The sequence below is a fragment of the Microcaecilia unicolor genome, chromosome 3 (genome assembly GCF_901765095.1).
Source record: "Microcaecilia unicolor chromosome 3, aMicUni1.1, whole genome shotgun sequence".
In the NCBI taxonomy this organism is placed as follows: domain Eukaryota; kingdom Metazoa; phylum Chordata; class Amphibia; order Gymnophiona; family Siphonopidae; genus Microcaecilia; species Microcaecilia unicolor.
Window position 1 is genome coordinate 327677212 of NC_044033.1, and position 26022 is coordinate 327703233.

Sequence of the window (26022 nt, forward strand, 5' to 3'; positions counted from 1 at the left end):
AAAAAGAGAACCCCCCACCCCCCTTGGACCTCTGCCTCACTGAACCAAGCTTAAAGAACCAGTGCACAGAAGGAAGGAAAACCTAACATTCTTTTTTTTTTTTAAATAAAGATATAAACAATAAGTGAGAGACTGAAAATGGCTCACCACCTTCCACCTGCTAGAGACTGAGGATACTGGATCTTTCTAGTCAGGGCATGGGCTCTTATTGGCTCTCTCTGATGAGTCAGAATTCTCAGTCTCCACCTGCTAGAAGGCGTGCACAACCCATCAATCACTTGCTGGGCCAGTCTGGAGGGACGCTAAGGAAACAAGGTATAAGGAACTGATCTAAGTTACAGTGTGTGTAGCAAGCTAGTCCAGGTGCAGAATAAGTGTATAGTCAGTCACCTTATGTATTAAGAGCTTGGCAGAACAGCCAGGCTTTCACATGCTTCCTGAAGTAGAGGTAGTCTCAAGTTATACGTAGCCCTTCTGGGAGTAAATTCCAGAGCGTGGGGGCTACTCCTGAGAAGGCTTGCTAGTGGGTATCACATTGTACAATTTCTTTTGTTGACAGTACAGATAGTGATGATCCTTGAGAGGACCTTAAGAGGTCTGGAAGGTGTGTAAGGGGCTAACATTCTTTAAGGACTCTGGCCCATGTTGTTTGAGGAGCCTGAAAATCAAACAGTTTTAAAATTAGCCCTGTAAGGTACTGGAAGCCAGTGTAGTTTTGCAAGAAGGGTGTGATGTGGTCATGCCACTTGCAGCCTCCTATCAGTTGTGCTGCAGCATTCTGAATTAGTTGAAGCTGATGCAAACTATTTTTGGTTTGACCAGTGTAAAGGGCATTACAGTAGTCTAGTTGTGATGTTATCATGACATGGGCCACTGTGGTCAGACTCGTCTTATCAATATATGGAGAGAGATTTTGTAGCTGCCGCAGGTAACAGAGACAATTTTTAAAAGGTTATTTTAACTTGTAGGAACAGGGTGAGTGATGAGTCTAGCAGTATCCCGAGATTCCTGACCTGTGATTTTAGGGGGAGTTCATACCTCCCAAAAGGTATTTGAAATCAGGAATTTGTCCACTTGTGTATGATCTATCCTAAATACCAGACAACAAAACTTATACCAGGACTGGACAAAACCGAACTCTCTATACCTGACTGCATCAGTTACTTTGTCACGAATGAACTTAATGCAATACCTCTTTATTTCTTATCCCGAAAATGAATTCTCTATACTTGACTGCTAAATCTACTCTATCACTTATGAACTGTAATGCAATACCACTTTGTATTTCTCATTCTGGAATGGTGATCACCATTACGGAACAACGTAAGCCACATTGAGCCTGCAAATAAGTGGAAAAATATGGGATACAAATGCAACAAATAAATAAATAAATAAGTTATCAACCAACAAGAAGCTTGTGTGGAAAGTGATCATGAGGAACTTCCTATCTGATCTACAGAAATAAGTTGGCCACCTGCCACAAAGACCTACTGTATTACTATCAAACATAATTAAGCAATTATTGCTGTTTACATATTCCTCAAGCTCCTATTTTAATGGGGAAAAAAATCAACATTTCTATACAAATATGCACTATAACCAGATTGATATTTATTTGCAGTAGTTTAATAAAATGCGAGTCCACCTGACTAAATTTCTGCTAAGAATTATTTGGTTTTATCAGTTGGTCTTATCGCTTATTTTTGCCATTGTTATACCATTGTTATTACTATTTCCCCAAACAGGTAACGGTATCACAAGACACAATTCTATCAATCCACATTTAATAAAACCTGTAATGTTCTCAACAAAAGTACTAACAAATGAAGGACAAATCTGACAGAGCCTGTGCTTTTCAACTCTAAAGAGCTTTAAACTTAATGATAGAAACTGAAAACGCTGGTTAATCAATATAACCAGTTTAAACCAAGGAGTGTTTTCATTTGGTTTCTGAGGGCTTTTCTCCAATATCATACATTATAACAGTATTCACAGCTAAGTTTGAATGTTTTATATTGGTGTGTTTGTTAGTATTAGGTTACCTTAATTTGATACCAGTAACTACTGCAAGTTTTGTATGGTGCAAAAGATAAGGCTCCCCCAGGAACTGCCTTTCCAAAGACAGCATCCTCTCACACGCAAATATACCATCTGAAGAGCTTGACCAAGAAATGCAAGGAGGCCCACATCGCTGCACTGTAGATGTTTGCCAGTGAAACAGCCCTAGCTTTTAGCCAAGGATGCTGCCCAAGCTTTTGTAAAGGGGGCCCTAAGCCTCTCCAAAATTGGCCACGAATTCAGAACTGAAGCCAACTCAACTGCCTCCTCGATCCATGGGAATAGAGAAGCCTTGGAAGCCACCTCTCCCTTATGTGTGCCACTAACATCACAAAGAACCAATCTTTTTTAATAAGGACTGTGACCTTCAGGTTATGGAGCAAGATCCTGCATACATCTGGCCCGTGATGAAAATAATGTCCACTCAGCCTCCAAATTCTGGCAAGGCTGGCAAACAGATCACTTAAACTACTTGAAAGGGACAGAACTCCATCAACACAAAAGGAAAGCACCATGCACAAAAAAACCAGATCTTCCACAGAGACAGATAGGGAACCTACACAATAAAGACTAGAACTCCAATATGTGCCTAGCCAAAGAAACAATCACCAGGAAGTCTGTCTTTAAGGCCAGGACATGCATGTCACAAGAGCTCCAAAGGTGAGGACCAAAATAAGATCCCACAAAGTGACAATTGAGCGGAAAGGCAGTTGAACCTGCCAGATCCCCTCCAAAACCAAGAAATATCCGGATAAGATGCCAATATCCCTCCAACTTGACCTCTGTAACCTAACTAGATCATGCTCCTAAGAATGTAAGCAGTGACTATAAATATAAATACAGCTTAGTCACCACTAACAAATTCTGCAACTGTTAATGAAACTCAGAACCGAGTCAAGCAACAGGGCAGCACACAATAATGCTCCATTTGCAATTTGTCAAGACACAGAGGCATACAGATAAATGGTTGTTTCATTTGAAAGGATAATACTGAAAGCACACTGAGACTGCACTATTTTTGTATGGACATTAATACTTTTGGAAATAGACTCACTAGTTATAGTTTATAGTTAATTAGAATTTGTTAAACCACTATGACCAACTTGCAGATCATAGAGGTGTACAATAATCCAAAATGGTTAGAAAAGGAAAGGAACTACAATAAATTGATAGGAAAGAGAATCATTCACACATTCGCACACAAAGGACAGGGGAGGGAAGGAGACAGGAGCAAGGTAGTACTTAAGTGGAGAAATAGGTGAATTGGGGGAGGGGGAGGGGCAGCAAAGTACAGGACAACATCAGACTGCCCTGCAGCTACTCTTTAGTTGGGCCAAATGCCTGGACAAAAAGCCAGGCCTTTAGTCTAGCTTTAAAGTTTTTGAATGAAAGTTCTGCATGAAGATATATGGGGAGAAAGTTCCAAAATGAAAGAGCAGTAAAAAAAAAAAAAAAAGCACAATGGCTAGTCAATTCTAATTGAACGAGCTTACGACCAGGAAGGACTAAACAGTGATCATTTAAGGAGCTAAGAAGGCAAGCTGAAGATCAGAAGAGAGGACAGATATTGAGGGAGACCAAGATTGTGGGCTTTAAATTTAAGTGTCAACAGTTTAAAATTATACATTGTACAATAGGGAGACAAATTTCTATAGCCATGGAGAAACATGATCATGATGCTGGGCATGGCATAACTACTGGATAACTATATTCTATAAGGACTGGAGTCTCTTGATGCTAGCCTGGGTGCAAACTAGATAAACTACATTACAATAATCTAACCTAATAGTAAGCAGTATTAGGATTAATGAATGAAAAACATTGGGGCTACAGTAACAGGGAATAGCTCTAAGTTAACAAAGGATGTAGAAGCCGGTTTTGCACACACTTAAAATTTGAGGAACAAACTGGGGGGGGGGGGGGGGGGGGGGGGGGGGGGGAGGAGTCAAGATGGCGGCTTGAGCTGGAGACTCCGCGGTTAGCATGAGCTGAAACTCTGCTGCTTAACCTTATCTTGCCTTTCCATATGCCGCATACTAAGAGGAAGGGGGTGGTAAAGAGTTTACTACCGCCAGCTCGATTACCTGCCCCCGGTCAGCAAACGCTTCTGCGTTATCTCTCCAGCACCCCAGCGAGAACCGGTGAGAGGGACCCCGCATTTGGATATGAGGAAGGAGCGACATCTCCATTAGGGGTAGAGACATCGCTATCCCCACCGGACCTTAATCCTCCGCTTTGCCCTGCAATCCAGCGGTCGAGTATTGAGGACACAAAGGAACCGGAAGTCGGTGACCGAAGGCCCTCAGACAGAGATACTCTGCCCCAGGAAGCAGATGTTACAACCATGGAACATGCGGTTCCCCAAGCGGTAACTCTACAATCCATTTGGTCAGCTATTCAACAACTAACGACTCTGGCTACAAAAACCTCTCAGGATATGGCTTTGCTGGTAAATAAAATAGATGCTTTAACGTTAGCTCATGAGGATGTTAAAACAGATTTGTCTATTCAAAAAACTGAAATCTCATCTCCGAAAGCAGTAACAGATACTCTGATAAAAGATAACATCAAGGTTTCCTTAAAATTAGAAACTCTTGAAAACTATAATAGACGTCTGAATCTACGGATTTTAAATTTTCCTGTTTCACCTGGAATCGCCCCGATTGATTTCTTGAAAAAATATTTGATGGAAGTTTTGGCGTATCCTCAATCTGCAATTCCACCGATAAATAACATTTATTATTTACCTGAATCAAAACAATCTAAGGCGAATCCAACAGAAAAGATACAGACACCTGAACTGAATCTACAAGACTTATCAGCATTGCTGGAGGAATCTATATCAGAAGTATCAACTCGAAGGACGCTTTTGGTGTCATTCGTTTTTGAGCAGGATATGAATGCTTTATTAAGACTTTACTTTAAGAACTCAAATAAAGAATTTTGTGGTCATAAAATCTGGATCTGGATCTGGATCGTAGAAAAGCATTTCTTGCCTACAGAGAAGAGGTTAAAGCTTTGGGAGCTTCTTTTGTATTGGCCTATCCATGCAAATGCTGTATTAAATACCTGGAAAATAAGTACATCTTTTTTGAACCAGATCAGCTTAAAACGTTCATAGATAGTAAGAAACTGTCCAGATAGTGATTGATGAGTATTAAGAAATATTATATAAAGCTGGGGGTATACAAGCCAGGCCATTTACGTTAATATATTACTTTTATGTTTCTCCTTTAACTAGATATCTCCTCTCCCTAAATTGATGGTGGTCTAAGAAAGCAATTTATCTTTTCTTTTTATGTTTATTTTACCTATTTTTTAGAGAAAGCAATATTAGTTGTGGAGACTAACATTTTTTCCTTTTTGGATATTGATGAATAATGCTATTTCTCTAATTACTTCGCTGTATTTCCGATTTATAAGTATCATCTTGTAAATTTTGAAAACTTAATAAAGAAATGCTAAAAAAAAAAAATTTGAGGAACAAACGAAAGGTGTGAACCAAGTTTAAATCAACTGGTTGGAAAGATGAACTGAAGAATTTCAGAGGAGAAGATGGTGCAGAAAGACCACCTGTAAACCAACATACCTAAGTTTTGTCTTTATTAACTACCAGCTTATCTTTAGCAAGCAGGGCCGGCCCTAGGGTTTCTAGCGCCCTCCTGCACTCTATTACTCGGCGCCCCTACTCATCCAGAGGTGGGATCACTATGGCTCTGCCCCCACAGTAGACACACCCCTTTTACCAGCCATGGCATCATTGAAAATATTACACCAGTATAGAAGAAAAAATAACTTAGCACACAGACCAGGAATTACCATGTTTCCCCGAAAATAAGACACTGTCTTATATTAAATTTTGCTCCCCAAGACCTGCTAGGTCTTATTTTCAGGGGAGGCCTTATTTTTCGGGGAAACATCGGGGTCACCCCCCCCCCCCCCCACCCCCGAGATCGCCGGCTCCCCCTGCCCTCAGTCGCTCCCGGAAGTAACTAACCTCTTAAATACTTCCTTTCACCATTCACCTTCGCACTCGCCGCAAGCAGCAGGGCAGGCCACTCCTTCCTTCCGTGTCCCGCCCTCGCCTGACGTAACGTAACGTCAGACGACGGCGGGACACGGAAGGAAGGAGTGGCCAGCCCTGCTGCTTGCGGAGAGTGCGAAGGTGAAAGGAAGCGGTTAAGAGGTTAGTTCCGGGAGCGACTGAGGGCGGGGGGAGCCGCTAATCGAGGGGGGGGGGGAGTCGGCGATCTCGGGTGGGGGGATGACCCCGATGTTTCCCCGAAAAATAAGGCCTCCCCTGCTAGGTCTTATTTTCGGGGGAGGCCTTATATTTTCAAATTTAAGCAAGACCTCTACTAGGTCTTACTTTCGGAGGATGTCCTATTTTCGGGGAAACACGGTAGGAGAACAGACAGTCTTGCCAACTCTGAAAAACAATGTGTTATCAAAATTTCAGAATCTAACAAACAGATCCCTATTCAGACACTTGGCCTTGCAGTCACACATGTAGAACAGAGATAGCCCCTCTTCAAATTCTTCAAAAATTAACCTGAAATCCTAAAAAGTTAGACTCTGTATGCAGCACAATAGCCTTCCCATGGAGCACAGCTTAGGATCTAGCTAGGACAGACTTAATCAGCATAAACTAACATATACTACAATCTGAGTTGGACAGACTAACAGGAGTTACTGAAGTGGGAATGAGAGATAGGTGATGGTTAGGAATTGAAAGCAGGCATCTAGCCCTCCTGTCCTGTGAGTTGCTGTGTTGGGGGTGGGGGTGGAAAAGGGTGGGTCAGGTGCAGCACTAAACAGCAGTCTCTGACAAAACAAGGGTCCAGGCTCTGCTGTGCTGTCTCTGTCTGTGCCCTCTCTGGGCAGAGGACAGAGGTTAGCTGAGCTCCCACAAGTTATTTCAGAGCCAGATTCAGTTGGAGCAATGAAGTCCTATGACAAACACAACAAGGAGGGTATTTCTCTGCTAAGGAGGGGGGAGGGGATGGGACAGAGAGCTGACAGCTTTGGAGTCAGACTGAGATGAGCAGCAGAGATTAGATACTCAGCAGAGGTTGATTGCTTGCAAAGTGACCCCTTGAAGGCATGCGCCCCCCTGCAGTGCATACCTTGCTTACAGGGTTTGACCTGCCCTGTTAGCAAGCCAGTCTGAGATGAGTTTTAAGAAATCTTATAGAAGGTTGAGGGAATAGTTAAACAGATTAATAGGAAAGAGCAGCAGAATATTATACATATAAAGCGAATGCTACATACCAGTAGAAGGTATTCTCCGAGGACAGCAGGCTGATTGTTCTCACTGATGGGTGACGTCCACGGCAGCCCCTCCAATCGGAACACTTTCCTAGCAAAGGCCTTTGCTAGTCCTCGCGCGCCGATACGCACCGCGCATTCGCGGCCGTCTTCCCGCCCGAAACCGGCTCATGCCGGCCAGTCTCATATGTAGCAAGACAAAGAGAAGGGAAGACACAACTCCAAAGGGGAGACGGGCGGGTTTGTGAGAACAATCAGCCTGCTGTCCTCGGAGAATACCTTCTACAGGTATGTAGCATTCGCTTTCTCCGAGGACAAGCAGGCTGCTTGTTCTCACTGATGGGGTATCCCTAGCCCCCAGGCTCACTCAAAACAACAACCATGGTCAATTGGGCCTCGCAACGGCGAGGACATAACTGAGATTGACCTAACAATTTATCCAACTAACTGAGAGTGCAGCCTTGAACAGAATAAACATGGGCCTAGGGGGGTGGAGTTGGATTCTAAACCCCGAACAGATTCTGAAGCACTGACTGCCCGAACCGACTGTCGCGTCGGGTATCCTGCTGCAGGCAGTAATGAGATGTGAATGTGTGGACAGATGACCACGTCGCAGCTTTGCAAATCTCTTCAATAGTGGCTGACTTCAAGTGGGCTACCGACGCTGCCATGGCTCTAACATTATGAGCCGTGACATGACCCTCAAGAGCCAGCCCAGCCTGGGTGTAAGTGAAGGAAATGCAATCTGCTAGCCAATTGGATATGGTGCGTTTCCCCACAGCCACTCCCCTCCTGTTGGGATCAAAAGAAACAAACAATTGGGCAGACTGTCTGTTGGGCTATGTCCGCTCCAGATAGAAGGCCAATGCTCTTTTGAAGTCCAATGTGTGCAGCTGACGTTCAGCAGGGCAGGAATGAGAACGGGGAAAGAATGTTGGCAAGGCAATTGACTGGTTCAGATGGAACTCCGACACAACCTTTGGCAAGAACTTAGGGTGAGTGCGGAGGACTACTCTGTTATGATGAAATCTGGTGTAAGGGGCCTGGGCTACCAGGGCCTGAAGCTCACTGACTCTATGAGCTGAAGTAACTGCCACCAAGAAAATTACCTTCCAGGTCAAGTACTTCAGATGGCAGGAGTTCAGTGGCTCAAAAGGAGGTTTCATCAGCTGGGTGAGAACGACATTGAGATCCCATGACACTGTAGGAGGTTTGACGGGGGGCTTTGACAAAAGCAAACCTCTCATAAAGCGAACAACTAAAGGCTGTCCTGAGATCGACTTACCTTCCACACGGTAATGGTATGCACTGATTGCGCTAAGGTGAACCCTTACAGAGTTGGTCTTGAGACCAGACTCAGACAAGTGCAGAAGGTATTCAAGCAGGGTCTGTGTAGGACAAGAGCAAGGATCTAGGGCCTTGCTGTCACACCAGACGGCAAACCTCCTCCATAGAAAGAAGTAACTCCTCTTAGTGGAATCTTTCCTGGAAGCAAGCAAGATGTGGGAGACACCCTCTGACAGACCCAAAGAGGCAAAGTCTACGCTCTCAACATCCAGGCCGTGAGAGCCAGGGACCGGAGGCTGGGATGCAGAAGCGCCCCTTCGTCCTGTGTGATGAGGGTCGGAAAACACTCCAATCTCCACGGTTCTTCGGAGGACAACTCCAGAAGAAGAGGGAACCAGATCTGACGCGGCCAAAAGGGAGCAATCAGAATCATGGTGCCTCGGTCTTCCTTGAGTTTCAACAAAGTCTTCCCCACTAGAGGTATGGGAGGATAAGCATACAGCAGACCCTCCCCCCAGTCCAGGAAGAAGGCATCCGATGCCAGTCTGCCGTGGACCTGAAGCCTGGAACAGAACTGAGGGACTTTGTGGTTGGCTCGAGATGCGAAGAGATCTACCAAGAGGGTGCCCCACACCTAGAAGATCTGTCATACTACATGGGAATTGAGCGACCACTCGTGAGGTTGCATAATCCTGCTCAACCTGTCGGCCAGGCTGTTGTTTACGTCTGCCAGATATGTGGCTTGGAGCACCATGCCGATAAGGCAAGCCCAGAGCCACATGCTGACGGCTTCCTGACACACGGGGCGAGATCCGGTGCCCCCCTGCTTGTTGATGCAATACATGGCAACCTGGTTGTCTGTCTGAATTTGAATAATTTGGTGGGACAGCCGATCTCTGAAAGCCTTCAGAGCGTTCCAGACCGCTCGTAACTCCAGGAGATTGATCTGCAGATCGCGTTCCTGGAGGGACCAGCTTCCATGGGTGTGAAGCCCATCGACATGAGCTCCCCACCCCAGGAGAGACACATCCGTAGTCAGCACTTTTTGTGGCTGAGGAATTTGGAAAGGACGTCCCAGAGTCAAATTGGACCAAATCGTCCACCAATACAGGGATTTGAGAAAACTCGTGGACAGGTGGATCACGTCTTCTAGATCCTCAGCAGCCTGAAACCACTGGGAAGCTAGAGTCCATTGAGCAGATCTCATGTGAAGGCGGGCCATGGGAGTCACATGAACTGTGGAGGCCATGTGGCCCAGCAATCTCAACATCTGCCGAGCTGTGATCTGCTGGGACGCTCGCACCCGTGAGACGAGGGACAACAAGTTGTTGGCTCTCGCCTCTGGGAGATAGGCACGAGCCGTCCGAGAATCCAGCAGAGCTCCTATGAATTCGAGTTTCTGCACTGGGAGAAGATGGGACTTTGGATAATTTATCACAAACCCCAGTAGCTCCAGGAGGCGAATAGTCATCTGCATGGACTGTAGAGCTCCTGCCTCGGATGTGTTCTTCACCAGCCAATCGTCGAGATATGGGAACACGTGTACCCCCAGCCTGCGAAGTGCCGCCGCTACTACAGCCAAGCACTTCGTGAACAATCTGGGCGCAGAGGCGAGCCCAAAGGGTAGCACACAGTACTGGAAGTGACGTGTGCCCAGCTGAAATCGCAGATACTGTCTGTGAGCTGGCAGTATCGGGATGTGTGTGTAGGCGTCCTTCAAGTCCAGAGAGCATAGCCAATCGTTTTTCTGAATCATGGGGAGAAGGGTGCCCAGGGAAAGCATTCTGAACTTTTCTTTGACCAGATATTTGTTCAGGGCCCTTAGGTCTAGGATGGGACGCATCTCCCCTGTTTTCTTTTCCACAAGGAAGTACCTGGAATAGAATCCCAGCCCTTCCTGCTCGGATGGCACGGGCTCAACCGCATTGGCGCTGAAAAGGGCGGAGAGTTCCTCTGCAAGTACCTGCTTGTGTTGGAAGCTGTAAGACTGAGCTCCCGGTGGACAATTTGGAGGTTTTGAGGCCAAATTGAGGGTGTATCCTTGCCGGACTATTTGGAGAACCCACTGATCGGAGGTTATGAGAGGCCACCTTTGGTGAAAAACTTTCAACCTCCCTCCGACCGGCAGGTCGCCCGGCACCGACACTTGGATGTCGGCTATGCTCTGCTGGAGCCAGTCAAAAGCTCGTCCCTTTCTTTTGCTGGGGAGCCGAGGGGCCTTGCTGAGGCGCACGCTGCTGACGAGAGCGAGCGCGCTGGGGCTTAGCCTGGGCCGCAGGCTGTCGAGAAGGAGGATTGTACCTACGCTTACCAGAAGAGTAGGGAACAGTCTTCCTTCCCCCAAAAAATCGTCTACCTGTAGAGGTAGAAGCTGAAGGCTGCCGGCGGGAGAACTTGTCGAAAGCGGTATCCCGCTGGTGGAGCTGCTCTACCACCTGTTCGACTTTCTCTCCAAAAATATTATCCGCACGGCAAGGCGAGTCCGCAATCCGCTGCTGGATCCTATTCTCCAGGTCGGAGGCACGCAGCCATGACAGTATGCGCATCACCACACCTTGAGCAGCGGCCCTGGACGCAACATCAAAGGTGTCATACACCCCTCTGGCCAGGAATTTTCTGCACGCCTTCAGCTGCCTGACCACCTCCTGAAATGGCTTGGCTTGCTCAGGGGGGAGCTTGTCCACCAAGCCCGCCAACTGCCGCACATTGTTCCGCATGTGTATGCTCGTGTAGAGCTGGTAAGACTGGATTTTGGCCACGAGCATAGAAGAATGGTAGGCCTTCCTCCCAAAGGAGTCTAAGGTTCTAGAGTCCTTGCCCGGGGGCGCCGAAGCATGCTCCCTAGAACTCTTAGCCTTCTTTAGGGCCAAATCCACAACTCCAGAGTCGTGAGGCAACTGAGTGCGCATCAGCTCTGGGTCCCCATGGATCCGGTACTGGGACTCGATCTTCTTGGGAATGTGGGGATTACTTAATGGCTTGGTCCAGTTCGCCAGCAATGTCTTTTTTAGGACATGATGCATGGGTACTGTGGACGCTTCCTTAGGTGGAGAAGGATAGTCCAGGAGCTCAAACATTTCAGCCCTGGGCTCGTCCTCCACAACCACCGGGAAGGGGATGGCCGTAGACATCTCCCGGACAAAGGCCGCGAAAGACAGACTCTCGGGAGGAGAAAGCTGCCTTTCAGGGGAGGGAGTGGGATCCGAAGGAAGGCCATCAGACTCCTCGTCAGAGAAATATCTGATGTCCTCCTCCTCCTCCCACGAGGCCTCACCATCGGTATCAGACACAAGTTCACGGACCTGTGTCTGAAGCCGTGCCCGGCTCGACTCCGTGGAACCAGGGCCATGGTGTGGGCGTCGAGAGGTAGACTCCCTCGCCCGCGCTGGCGAAGCTCCCTCCGCCGACGTCGTCGGGGAGCCTTCCTGGGAGGCGACCGCAGTTGGTACCGCAAGCGGCACCGATGTCGGAGACCTCACCCCGGGCAAGGGGCCAGCCGGCGCCTCACTCGACGGTACCGGTGGCGCAAGCACCCCCGGTACCGGAGGGGAAGGGCGCAACAGCTCTCTCAGGATCTCTGGGAGAACAGCCCGGAGACTCTCGTGCAGAGCGGCTGTGGAGAAAGACATGGAAGCCGATGCAGGTGTCAATGTCAGAGTCTGTTCCGGGCGTGGAGGCTGTTCCGGGCTGTCCAAAGTGGAGCGCATCGACACCTCCTGAACAGAGGGTGAGCGGTCCTCTCGGTGCCGATGCCTACTGGGTGCCGACTCCCTCGGCGACCCAGAGCTCTCGTTACCGATACGGGAAGGAGACCGGTGTCGATGCTTCTTTGACTTTTTCAAACGAAGCATGTCACCGGAGCTTCCCGGTACCGACGAGGAGGACGTAGAATCCAGCCGTCGCTTCCTCGGGGCCGAGGCCGAAGAAGGTCTGTCTCGGGGGGGCTGTACCACAGGAGCCCTCAGGGTAGGGGGAGACCCACCCGAAGGCTCACCGCCACCAGCAGGGGAATGGACAGCCCTCACCTGCACTCCAGTCGAAGCACCACCGTCCGACGACATCAGCAGAAGTGGAGGTCCCGGTACCACCGACGCAGCCTTCCGATGTCTCGGCCCCGATGCAGAGGGTCGATGCCTCGATGCAGTCACGGCCGAGGACGGAGGTCTTGACGCTGTCGACGTCGACACACTCGATACTCCCGGTGCCGATGCTGACGAAGAGCCCGAGAACAAAACGTTCCACTGGGCCAATCTCGCTACCTGAGTCCTTTTCTGTAAAAGGGCGCAAAGACTACAGGCCTGCGGGCGGTGCCCAGCCCCCAGACACTGAAGACACGACGCGTGCCTGTCAGTGAGCGAGAGTACCCGGGCGCACTGGGTGCACTTCTTGAAGCCGCTGGGAGACTTCGATGACATGGGCGGAAAAATCACGCCGGCGAAATCAAAACTCGTAATTGCGGTAAGGCACCAAAAAGAGGGGGAGAAAAAACTCGACCCGAGGCCTCAAAAGGGCCTACCCCGAAAACGAAAGAAAACTTAACGGGGCAAAAACTGGAAATACGGGAAGGGGAAAAAGACCGAAAGGCCCTTCTCCGAAATCCCTTTTTTTTTTTTTTTTTTTTTTTTAGAAGCGAAGTCAAAAAGACGCACGAGGTCAACTTAAGGGGCGCGAACGGCGCAAACACGACCGTACCGAGCGCGGACAAAAGAAGACTGACGAACACGAGCCAGTTCGGGCGGGAAGACGGCCGCGCATGCGCGGTGCGCATGGGCGCGCGAGGACTAGCAAAGGCCTTTGCTAGTGAAGTTTCCGATTGGAGGGGCTGCCGTGGACGTCACCCATCAGTGAGAACAAGCAGCCTGCTTGTCCTCGGAGAAATATGTGAATAAAAAGAGCATATAAACAAAAAACTGACAGGGAGGGCTTATGGACTGGTCTGCTAGGGCTAAATGAAAAGAACCCACGAGTCAGGATGTTGAAAAATGGCTCAATTTATTAACAACAATCATCTTCTAGAAACAATATCCAATCTGAGTGCTGTATACAGAAGATACTTTGAGATGGATAAAACCCAACATTGCAGTGTTTCAGCAAGAAATTGACTTCATCAAGGGTTGTTATAGGAACATAAATCATAGGACAAAAATAGAATGTAAAAACCATAATAGAATGTATATATAAACAATTTGTATATAGGTATTTTTGTTTGTTTATATCATTTTATGGGAGGACTGGGTTTTTCTTTTTTTTTTGTACAACTAAATGAAAGAAAATTACCAGGTAAGATATCAGATCATAAGAATAGCCACACTGGATAAGACCAATGGTCCAACTAGATCAGTATCCTTTTTCCAACAGTGGCCAATCCAGGTCACAAGTACCTGGCAGAAACCCAAACAGTAGCAACATTACAAGCTACCAATCCCAGAGCAAGCCGTGGCTTCCACATATCTGTCTCAATAGACTATAGACATTTCCTTCAAGAACTTGTCCAAGCGTTTCTTAAACACAGATATGCTAACCACTGTTACTATAGCCTCCTGCAACGAGTTCCAGAGCTTAACTATTAAGTGGAAAAACATTTCCTCCTATTTGTTTTTAAAGTATTCCAGCGTAACTTCATTGAGTATTCCCTAGTCTTTGTACTTTTTGAGAGTAAAAATCGATTTACTTGTACTCGTTCTAAACCACTCAGGATTTTGAAGAACGCAATCATATTCTCCCCTCAGCCGTCTCTTTTCCAACCTGAAGAACCCTTACCTCTTTAGACTCTCTCATATGAGGGGAGTTCCATCCCCTTCTGGTCACTTTTTGAACCTATTTTAATTTGGCTACATCTTTGAGATACGACAACAAGAACTGAATGCACAAATCAAGATTACATCACACCATAGAGCAATAGAGGCACTATAGTATTCGTGATCTTATTTACCATCCCTTTCCTAACAATGCCTGTTTGCTTTTTTTTTTTTTTTGCCTCCGCAGCACACAAGGCAGAAGATTTCAGGGCATTGTCTATGACACCTAGATCTTTAACTTGGGTGCTGACCCCCAATGTGGGCCCTAGAATCAGTTAACTATCATTGGATTGGTCTTCCCAATGTGCATCACTTTGCATTTATCTATGTTAAATTTCATCTGCCATTTGGATGCTCAATTTTTCAATTTCCTAAGGTCTTCCTGTAATTTTTCAGTCTACAAGTGTTAAAATAACCTTGAATAGTTTTGTATCATCTACAAATTTCATCACCTCATTTGTCGTTTCAATTTCCAGATCATTTATAAATGTTAAATAGTACCGATCCCAAAACAGATCCCTATGACAATTTACCCTGTTCCGTTGAGAGAAATAATCATTTAATCCTACTCTCTGTTTTCTGTCCAAGTACCAACTTCTAATCCACAATAGAACATTGCCACCTATCCAATGACTCTCTAATTTTCTCAGGAGTCTCTCATGAGGAACTTTGACAAAAGTTTTCTGAAAAACCAGATCACTTTCATCAATACATTTATTCATGCCTTCAAAGAAATGAAGCAAAGTAGTAATGCAAGACTCCACTTGGCTGAATCCATGCTGACACTGTCCCATTAAACCATTTTTATGTGTTCCATAATTTTATTCTATACAATAGTTTCCACTATTTTGCCCAGCAATGATGCAAGATTTACTGGTCTGTAATTTCCTGATCACCCCTGGAACCCTTTTAAAAAAATCATCGTTACATTAGCCACCCTACAATCTTCAGGTCCTATGGACAATTTGAATGACAGATTACTAACAGCAGATCAGCAATTTCATGTTCAAGTTCTTTCAGTACCCTTGTATGCATGTCATCCGGTTCAAGTGATTTACTACTCTTTGTCAGTTTGGCTCAGTACGTCTTCCAGATTCACTGAGATTTCTTTCAGTTCCTCTTCATCACCACCAAAACAATTTCTGATACACGTAAATCTCTTACATCTTCTTCCATAAAGACCAAAGAAAAGAATTCAATCAGTCTCTTCACTATGGCCTTGTCCTCCATGAGTGTCCTGCTCCTTTCTTTTTGTCCATACCAGACCACTCCAGAATGAATAGGATGTAACAAAGCACCATCCCCATTAGGGTGGAAGCAGAATATTTGCAAAGATATGTAGGTCCGATTTCTTTCGTGCAGAACCTCACTGACAGCATGCAAGGCCCAAGTGAAGCTACAAGAGGATTGAAATGCATAATGTGAGAATGGGTCCGTGACGGGAAACAAACCACAGAAAGGTATCCTCTAAAGATCCCCTAGAGGTGCTGACGACATCACCTTGGAAAAGAAAGGTGCCCACGATAACTGAGGCAAACACCATACAAAGTTATGAAAACAAAATGTATACAAGGAAAGTGAGGGCATGAAAAGAACCACAGACGTAGGAGATGCAGAAAAAGAATAAATAAAGAGAGTCCATAAGGTTTAGATTAACATGATATGCCAGTAAGTCATGGACTCTGGAAATCTGAAATTTTGATGGCAATAACTTCTGCAGAGAAAATTCAGGAGCTCCAAACTCAGATGGCCAGAGCCAAAAGGAAGTCCTGGTAACTTGTAAAATGAAACAAATATAAAGAACAATAGCACCAGGAAACAGTGAGATGGAGACCACAAACACTTTGGAATAATATAAGAACAAACGATGTACAGAGAGAGTGACTACCAGTGCTGCAGCAGCGGGAGCAGCAAACAAAGAGATTATCGACTTTCAATGTAGGAAGTACCATAAGGAAAGAAATTAGCTAACAGAAGAACATCCGACACAGCCTCTACCAATATGGAAATCTTGCCTCACCAACCTATTACATTTCTTTGAAGGGGTGAACAAATATGTGGCTAAAGGTGAGTTGGTCGATATTGTGTATCTGGACTTTCAAAAGGATTTTGACAAAGTACCTCATGAAAGACTCCAGAGGAAATTGGAAAGTCATGGGATAGAAGGTAGTATCCTATTGTGGATTAATAACTGGTTAAAAGATAGAAAACAGAGTAGGGTTAAATGGTCAGTATTCTTAATGGAGAAGGGTTGATAGTTGGGTTCCTCAGGAGTCTGTGCTGGGACCGCTGCTTTTTTTATGTATTTATACATGATCTAGAGATGGGTGTAACTAGTGATGTAATTAAATTTGCAGACACAAATTTATTCAAAGTTGTTAAAGCTCAAGAGAATTCTGGAAAAATTGCAGGAGAGCCTTATGAGACTGGGCATCCAAATGGCAGATGTTTATTGTGAGCAACTGCAAACTGATGCATGTGGGAAAGGGGAATACGAACTATAGCTAGGTGATGCAAGGTTCCACATTAGGAGTCACCAACCAGGAAAGGGATCTAGGTATCACCGTTGACGATACGTTGGAACCCTCAGTTCAGTGTGCGGTAGCAGTAAAGAAAGCAAATAGAATGTTAGGTATTATTAGGAAAGGAACAGAAAACAAAAATGAGGATGTTGTAATGCATTTGTATCACTCCATGGTGTGACCACACCTTGAATACTGTGTGCAATTCTGGTCACCGCATTTCAAAAAAGATATAGTGGAATTAGAAAAAGTGCAAAGAAGGGTGACAAAAATAATAAAGGGGATGGGACAACTTCACTATGAGAAAAGGTTGAAGCCCGATGCACATCACCCAAGCTCCTCGGTGCCAAGGACAACGTGAAATCCTTATGTCACTGTCAAGCTTCTATCGGACTTCTAGGTAAGTGAGCCCTTGGGCCACTGCCGAGAGCAGCAGCGGCAGGAGGAAGCACCCAAACACAAGCAAGGCAAATGGAACTGGAACACAGTGGACTGGAGCAAGGCTTCACCTACACTTAGCCGCCCTTCAGCTAGAGTTGAGCTCCAGGCTGCAAGCGGCCAGCAGGACTTAACGGACAGGACAAGAAGGAGGAACTGCAGGACACAGCAGCCAGCTGACAAACAGTAGGTCACACGAGAAACACGCTGGGGTCCCAAGTAGACAGCAGGCAGACGAATAGTCCAGAAACAAGCCGGGTCAGGGCAGGCAGGAGAGTAATCCAACAACAAGCCGGGTCTGGGCAGGCAGCAGGCAGAAGAACAGTTCAGAAACAAGCCAGGTGTGGGCAGGCAGCAGGCAGGAGAATAATCCAGGAGACAAGCAGGGTCAAAAGCACAAAAGGGAAAAACAGCACTGACGCACTGCAACAACTCTCACCAAAGGAAACACCTCTGAGGACCTCTGTTGCAAGGCAAACTAGAGACCTACCCAGGTGGTTAATAAAGGCAACCTACAAGGGAGTTCACTAAGTATGGGTACTGCTTGGTTCCAAAAAACTCCCAAAACACTCTGGAAGGCTGGAAGATCCGGACCGGACCAGCATATCTTCTGGAACATGGGAAACGGTAAGCCATCATTTCCCAGCACCTGCCAGGTTTAACCACCGGGGACCGAGGTGTCTGTAAGCAAGGAACCTGGGAACAACCGTGACAGACACCTCGGGGTCAGGTCCGATGATGGACAGTCCCGGGGGGGAGGGGGGAGAGGAAGGAGGAGAGCTCTAGACAGGTGGAGACCCACTTGCCGCCTCGCTGTCCCAGTGTCTTGAAATAGCCAACCCATACTCCCGATGTCAGTGAGGCACTCGACGTCGACGCCAATGCCATCGAAGAACCCAACCTGGCTCCAAAAATCTTCTCACGTTGAAACTCTTAGGAAACCTGGGTCCTTTTTCTTCATACAAAGGACACAGTTGGCAGGCCCGAGGCACTGGAGACACCAAGAATGGGTGTCTTTTCCCGAGATGGTCCGGTTGCACCGGGTACAACGCTTGAAGCTACTGGAAGTCTTCGTGGACATGGAAGAAAATGTGGCTTTAGCTAAATTAAAAGTCGTGATGTTGTCTAAAAAAGGGGGAATAAGGCACAAAAAAAGAGACCCAAACAAGCAGACCTAAGAACAGACCACGCAGAAAAGGAAAAGAAACGTAGTCATGGGCAAAAAAAAAACTAAAGACACTAAGGGTTGTTTTTTTTTTAAACAGGACAAAAGATAAAAAGAGCGGTATGCAAAAACACCGCCAAAAAGGCACTGAAAAGAGCTCACTCCCGGATATGTGAGGAGCAAGTGAAACCAGCCGCTACTTCTCACGTGGAGAAAACTAAACGGAGCCAGTGAGGTCATGCTGCTTGCGGGAAGGCACTGGCATAAGCGCATTGGAGCACTACTTGTGCTCCGGAAAGCTCTCGTTTTTTTCTTTAGCATATTGCCAAACTGGGCGACCCGGGATGGTGTCTACCCACTTGTGAGAATATTAGCCTGCTTTTCCTTGGAGGATGTACAATTCTTACCTGGTCTTGACAATTTAATATTCAGACATTGGAAAGATCTAGGTTTAGAAAATTTGGAACATTTCATTAGAAAAGATGATCTCTACTTGTTTTCGAGAAATTGAGACAACTGTTTTCTTTTTCAATAAGAAACCACTTTGCATATATGCAAATGATTAGCTATATTCATAGTCTACCGGTGGACAGTTTAAAAACACATTTTTTGCTCACAAATTTGAGAATATTTACAAAGGGATGTACTGGGCCAAGTGTAGGTCTCCTGGTACTATGAACCACTTTGGCAACATTTGCCAAGTTTGAACTTTAGATTCATTCAAGACTCCTGGGCTAGAGAACTGGGCAGACCACTACGGCTAGAAATACAGGTATCATTGTTCACTGGGATACCAAAGCTGGTACATCAAGCAGACTTACAAGAATGCCAATACCAGGTAGTACATTGAGCATACTTTTCACAGTGGAGGGCCTTCCGTGCCGGTAGTGTAGAATCACCCGTGTTTTTAAAGTGTGGGGCACCAGAAAATCAACTTTTGCATGGTCTTTGGACATGCTCAAAGATAAAAGCCTTTTGGAGAACAATTATAGCTTACCTTCAACAAATCCTGGGCCATGACTTATCATTGTCATTTGAAGGTGTCTTATTTCATAGGGCCTCCCTTCAGGGTTCCCAAAGACGGGGAAAGTTTATTTTTGGGGAAGGCTTTTATTGTAGGACAGAAATGTATTTTCAGCTATTAGGATACCTCCCAGACCTTTTGGATATGGAGGAGTAGACTGCATGCTTTAATGATTTGGGAATCCTCCACCATACAATAAAAGACAGGAAACATTTCTTACCATTTGGAGACCATATTTAGCTTCCATCTCCGCTACAGCTCGTAGTCAAGTGCTTAACCGATTTCACAGAACTTAGATACCTATATAACTCCTAAATACGGAGGGGGGGAGGTATTAGGATACGTACTGTAAGGGAGGAGGGGTTAGTAGCTTAGATCTGGTAAAGGACTTAGATCTTTAGATAAAAAATTCATTGAATAGGGGATATCGGGAGGGTTTATTTGGGGGGGAATGGGGATATTCTACACAAAGATCTTCTCTTGTCAATGTCATTGTGATGGTTGAATCTTCATTAATGCATTGCTAGTTTTTAATGTTTTGTTTAAAAGTTTCAATAAACATAGCGTTTAATAATAAATTAGTCCTCTTATCTTCTAATTCCTCTTATCTATCCTTGCTTACACCCTATCCTGTCTATTAAAATGTTTTATTGCACAAGGTGTCCAAATCTTTTTAAAGTTAGAAATAACTAACCAACTTTACTTCTATTATCTAGTCAGTGCTACTTTTAATACATTATACATACATATATATATATCATTCCAGCAATAATTGTTCTTTCTTTTAATCAGAATTTGCAGCAGTCTATATGTTCTTCACTTGCTATAGCTAGTGTTGCTTGTTTGATTATTAATAACTTTTCTGTCATGTCTGCATATAAAATTAAATAAAAAATTACTTCAAAAATGTTTCATTGCATATTGTGTTGACATTGGTAATGTAGCATACTATGCCATATCTTGTATTGTTATTTGAATATTTTTTATGCTGTAATTGTCCATTGCATATGCTTGACTGATTCTTGCTGTACACTGCCTTGGGTGAATTTCTTCAAAACGGCAGTAAATAAATCTTAATAAATGATGCAGTATGTAAAAGTAATAAATGTATACTTACTTTTTGAATGAATTTTTCAACACTCTGCACCACATGTTTATAGAACTATAAAGATAAAGAAAAAAAATGAAAATGACTATAAAAGAATATGGACTATATGACTATAAAGAATATGGAGGTATGGGGTAGTTTGAATGTGTCTCTCAAACACTGTTGGTTTTGAAAGCATAATAAAATTAAATCAAGAGTTAAAATATTTGTAAACATTAAATGCCACAATCAATTTGCAAGATTTTAAACTTTAGATTACAAACGCAGGTTACCACTGTAGCGAACAAAAATATCACCATACATCACCACCACTAAAAGAATGTACACAACAACCAGTAGCAAACTACATGGTTCACTCAGTAGGTATCATCGAATAAAGCAATTAAAGCTCCACAGTTCACTCACAAGGTTTCACAGGAGAATTTACAACTAAGAAAATGAGACACACATTTGAATCAATAGAAACCAGCCCACCAGATAGAGGGGGAAAGCATGCAGAGCATGTGTCATAGAATAATTTCCAACACCTTTGTACGTGGGTTTGTGTGTCACTTGTGAATGTGTGGTGCACATGACATGTGCACACATATGAGTTGCCTCATTCACTGTGTTTCACAATACAATTTACAAGATATAGCAGCAACAGAAAAGAAGATTTCAGGTGAGAAAACGCAAGCAGAATGTCTAATGGAATAATTTCCAACCCCTGTGTGTGGGCGCATTCACTCATGTGTTAAGTGGTTGGGTGGAGATGTGTGGATCTATGTTGGCTCTGTCTATACTTATAACTACAATTTGAAAAGAGAAATTCTGAAACCACCGTCACACAAATTTTATGTAAAAAGCTGCTGAACTTCCTTTCCCATCAAAATGCGTTCAAGTCATCTTCAGGGGTCTTTATTTCTCTTGAATCCCTAGTTCAATGTGGCCCAGTTTCAAACCTAATGAGTCTTTACAACTGTATTCCCCTTATGCCAAATCTGGTTATTAACATTTGGAGAGTAAATTTGTTCCCAGGCAGACATTTTTTCAACTCCTTAAATATAATTAGAACTTCTATTCCTAGCTAATATGGCAGCATTTTCACCCCCAGATACTATTGCTGGGAAGCTATTTAGGTGGAATCAAATATGTACACTTCTGTCACTTAGAAATCATCAGCACAGCAGATATAAAAAATGCCAAGGGAGGGTAAGACAATACTAAGTACACAAGTACATAAGTATTGCGATACTGGGACAGACCAAAGGTCCATCAAGCCCAGCATCCTGTTTCCAACAGTGGTCAATCCAAGTCATAAATACCTGGAAAGATCCCAAAAAAGTACATAAGTACATGAGCACCCCCATACTGGGAAAGACCAAGGGTCCCATCAAGCTCAACATCCTGTCTCCGACAGCGGCCAATCCAGGCTTCAAAAACCTGGCAAACCGCCCCCCCCCCCCCCCCCCAAAAAAAAAAAAAAAAAAATTTTAATTATGTTCAATGGACTTTTCCCTCCGGAATCTGTCCAAATCCCCTTTAAATTTCGTAAGGCCAGCTGCTGTCACTACATTCTCCGGCAACGAGTTCAAAAGTCTTTACACGCTGAGTAAAGAAAAACTTTCTCCTATTTGTTTTAAATCTACCATATTCTAGCTTCATCTTGTGTCCCCTGGTTTTGTTGTTGTTTGAAAGTGTAAACAATCGCTTCACATCTGCCAGCTCTACTCCGCTCATTATCTTGAAGACTTCTATAATATCACCCCTGAGCCGCCTTTTCTCCAAGCTGAAGAGCCCTAACCTTCTCAGCCTTTCCTCATAGGGAAGTCATTCCATTCCCTTTATCATTTTCGTCGCCCTTCTCTGCACCTTTTCTAATTCCTTCATATCTTTTTTGAGATGCGGCGACCAGAATTGGACACAATATTCGAGGTGCGGTTGAACTATGGAGCGATACAACGGCATTATAACCAGGGCTGTGGAGTCGGTATAAAAATCCTTCGACTCTGACTCCTCAGTTTATGGTACCTCCGACTCTGACTCCAACTCCTCAGTTTTTAATATGTATTTTTTTTGCATGTTGACTGAAAGAGTGCAGCATGCAAGGCTGCATGTTAATGTTTGGGTTTAAAATCTATGTCATTGTGACTTTTTATTTTATTTATTAAAGAAACTATAAATATTCATTAATCCTAAAGTTTAAACAAAAAAACACACATAAAAAAACAAGGCTATGTTTATTGTTTTTTTATCAAGTATAAAGTCATCATAGCATTAGCAAGTATAAAAATCTGGAACAACCACATCCTTTGGAAATTCTAGAACAACATCCTTTGGAAATTAGAACAAAATCAAAGTTAACCTACATAAACCAAAAACATTTGGAAAACCTAAAACAACTTATATATTATTTAAACTTGGCATAAATAGCTGTAGAATAGCTGTTAAACATAATCCACAATTAACTAATATATTGTTCTTAGAAACAGAATTGCTTCTGCCAGATCCTCCTTCATAGAAGCCCTTAAATCTGATTTGATTATTTTCAGTGCTGAAAACAGTCTTTCAACACTGACTTGGGTGGGTGGCATTGCTGTTACGGTTCTAGCTGCATCACTGACAATCTCTGGATAAACAATGATGGCTTCTACTATAGTCAGTTTTGATGAGCGGTCAAACTTTTCCACTTCTTTTAATCCTTTAAAAAACTCTTCATGAATTTCTTTATATGGACATTTACAGGTTGCTTTTCCATGCTTAACCGACATCGCTTTGATTTTGAAGCTTCCATTTTGTCCAAATAGGCTTGAAAATTCTCTTCTTCATTTGAAGAGGATGAACCTGAGTTACCATTACCACCAGTATTTATAGCTTTAGCTTCATCCAGTGGTTTGAGTTTCAGGTAGCAACCCTTTCATGCGAACTGCTATGTCATAGAGTGCCTGTTTTCCTGTTGCAATTTGGTCACTGCTCAACAAAATTCGGCTCATTGGATGAACATAAATAGCAGCTAAGAGAATTTGATTATCCAGCAAGAGCTCCTCTCTTTTCCTCATTGACGATACAATGCCACCAGCAATTAACCCCCCACTTTTGTTAAGGTTATATATCAAGCCCTTCCATTCCAAGAAGAATTTACCTGGTGTTAAATCTTCATATTGCAGCTTCTTGGTAACAGCAAAAGGGTAAGAAAGTAGCCTTTCTAATTCTGTAACTTGAGCCCACTGGTTTTCTTTTAATGAAACATTTACATTGTCCAGTTCTTCAAGAAAGTCTTTTAGTTCAAGCAAACGCTTTATCATCAAGTAAGTGCTTCCCCATCGCGTTGCTTGATCCAAAATGGCTCCTTTTCCAGCACGTCTCTTCAGAATAGCATCTGTTTTAGGGATCCTGGCTGCAACAGCTACTTGCCTCAACTTGCTAATTAGTGTAGCCGCATGACGATCCTTCAATCCATCTCTTATTGCTAGTTGCAGAGTATGAACAGCACAACGCATATGTTGAATGGTAATAAGCTTAGATGCCTTTTCAGCAATATCATTCAAACTTTCACAGCTTTCTTGAATTGCAGAACTGTCATCTTCTGATATTTGAATGCTGCTTTCTTCATCAACTTCCTTCATTTTTTCAATTGTGCTTAACATATTTGAAGCATTATCAGTTATAATACATAGAATGTGTTCCTTTTTAATTTCAAAATCTTCTAAAACACCTTCCACTAACTTCTGCAGATACTCACTGGTATGATGTGCCTGAGTTTCCTTTACTCCTAATGTCCGGGTTATTGTTTTTTTGTTTTCATCAGCAAATCTAACATCAATTGCAAAATAATTGACTCTGTGACGTGTGCATGCATCCATTTTAATAAAGACAAAACGTCCCTTCAGACTTTTTCTTAGTTCTTCCTTCTTACATTTCGCCTCTTCAAGTATAAGTTTCCTTATACTTTCTCGTTCCAGAGAAACTCCAAGCTTTTTAGCCATTTCTCCATTTAAGCCTAAAAAGGATGGTTGTGAAAAAAAAGATAGTGGTATACTATTCTTTACTGCCATTTCAATGATGTGGTTTTTGAATTTTTCTGGTGTCATTGTTATAGTAACTTTGTCAGCTGTAAAAAATCTTGATAGTTGTGTCTGGCCTCCAGTAGATTTCTGATCTTTTATTGACCCTGAAGTAGATGGAATGTTTTCATTGCTATCTTTCTCATTCACAGCTTCTAACACTTTAGGATGGAAACGCTGCAAGTGTCTTTTTAAATTTGATGCTCTTGTAGGTGCATTTTTTTCATAACCACTGAAACTGCTAATTTTTGCATCACATGCTTTTTCACCATCATCATCTTCTATAATACATTGACATACATAATGTTTCCCATCTGTTGATATTGTAAAGTGTTCATAAACAGCAGACTTTGTCATGTTTCCTGACATTCTTTTTGCCATTGTGAATGGTGTGCCACTTCCACTAAAATATAAAGCTCTTCTTGCAGAGAGAGAGGAAGTTGGGTGGAGTCTTTCTGCTGCCTTATCTGTGTGTGCTGAATGATCTTCTCTTGGAGCTTAAGTTCACTGTGGGGTCAGAGAGGAGGTGCACTACAGCAGGTCAGTAAATGCAAAGGGAGACTGCGCAGAGGGAAGCTCTCCAGCAAAATAGTTCAGCTGGACTTCACACTAGTGAAACAACTAGGTACTAAGCTTTATTCACAGCAGAGAAGTACTTTATTCAAATGTATGAGTCGGAACATTTTTGCCGACTCCAACTCCGACTCAATGTACCCAAAATTGCTGCCGACCCCGACTCCAACTCCACAGCCCTGATTATAACAACCGCGTGTTTGTTTTCCATCCCTTTCCTAATAATACTCAACATTCTGTGCACTGTGTTAGCCGCCGCAGCACACTGAGCAGATGTTTTTAACGTCTTATCAACGATTACTCCCAGATCCCTTTCTAGGTGTGTAACTCCAAACGCGGAACCTTGCATGACATAGCTGTAATTCGGGTTCCTCTTACCCACATGCATCACTTTGCACTTGTCAACACTGACTTGCACGCCCAATCCCCCAATCTCGCGAGGTCCTCCTGTAATCTTTCAAAATCCTGCGACTTGACGACCCTGAATAATTTTGTGTCATCTGCGAATTTAATGACCTCACTAGTTACTCCCATCTGTAGGTCATTTATAAATATGTTAAAAAGCAGCTGTCCCACCATAACCCCTGTGGGACCCCACTAACTACCCTTCTCCACTGAGAATACTGACCATTCAACCCTACTCTTTGCTTCCTATCTTTCAACCAGCTCTTAATCCATAGTAATACCCTACCTCCGATCCCATGACTCTCCAGTTTCCTCAGGAGTATTTCATGAGGC

The 26022-nt window shown here is 44.1% G+C and overlaps 1 protein-coding gene across 1 annotated transcript in view; it reads right to left on the bottom strand.

The window, feature by feature from the left end:
- SCAF8 (SR-related CTD associated factor 8) overlaps positions 1 to 26022 on the bottom strand; it is a 1046706-nt gene that overhangs the window by 889283 nt on the left and 131401 nt on the right. Inside the window, 1 exon segment of the mRNA XM_030198392.1 lies at positions 20678 to 20722. Within this exon segment, the coding sequence (XP_030054252.1) occupies positions 20678 to 20722 (45 nt within the window).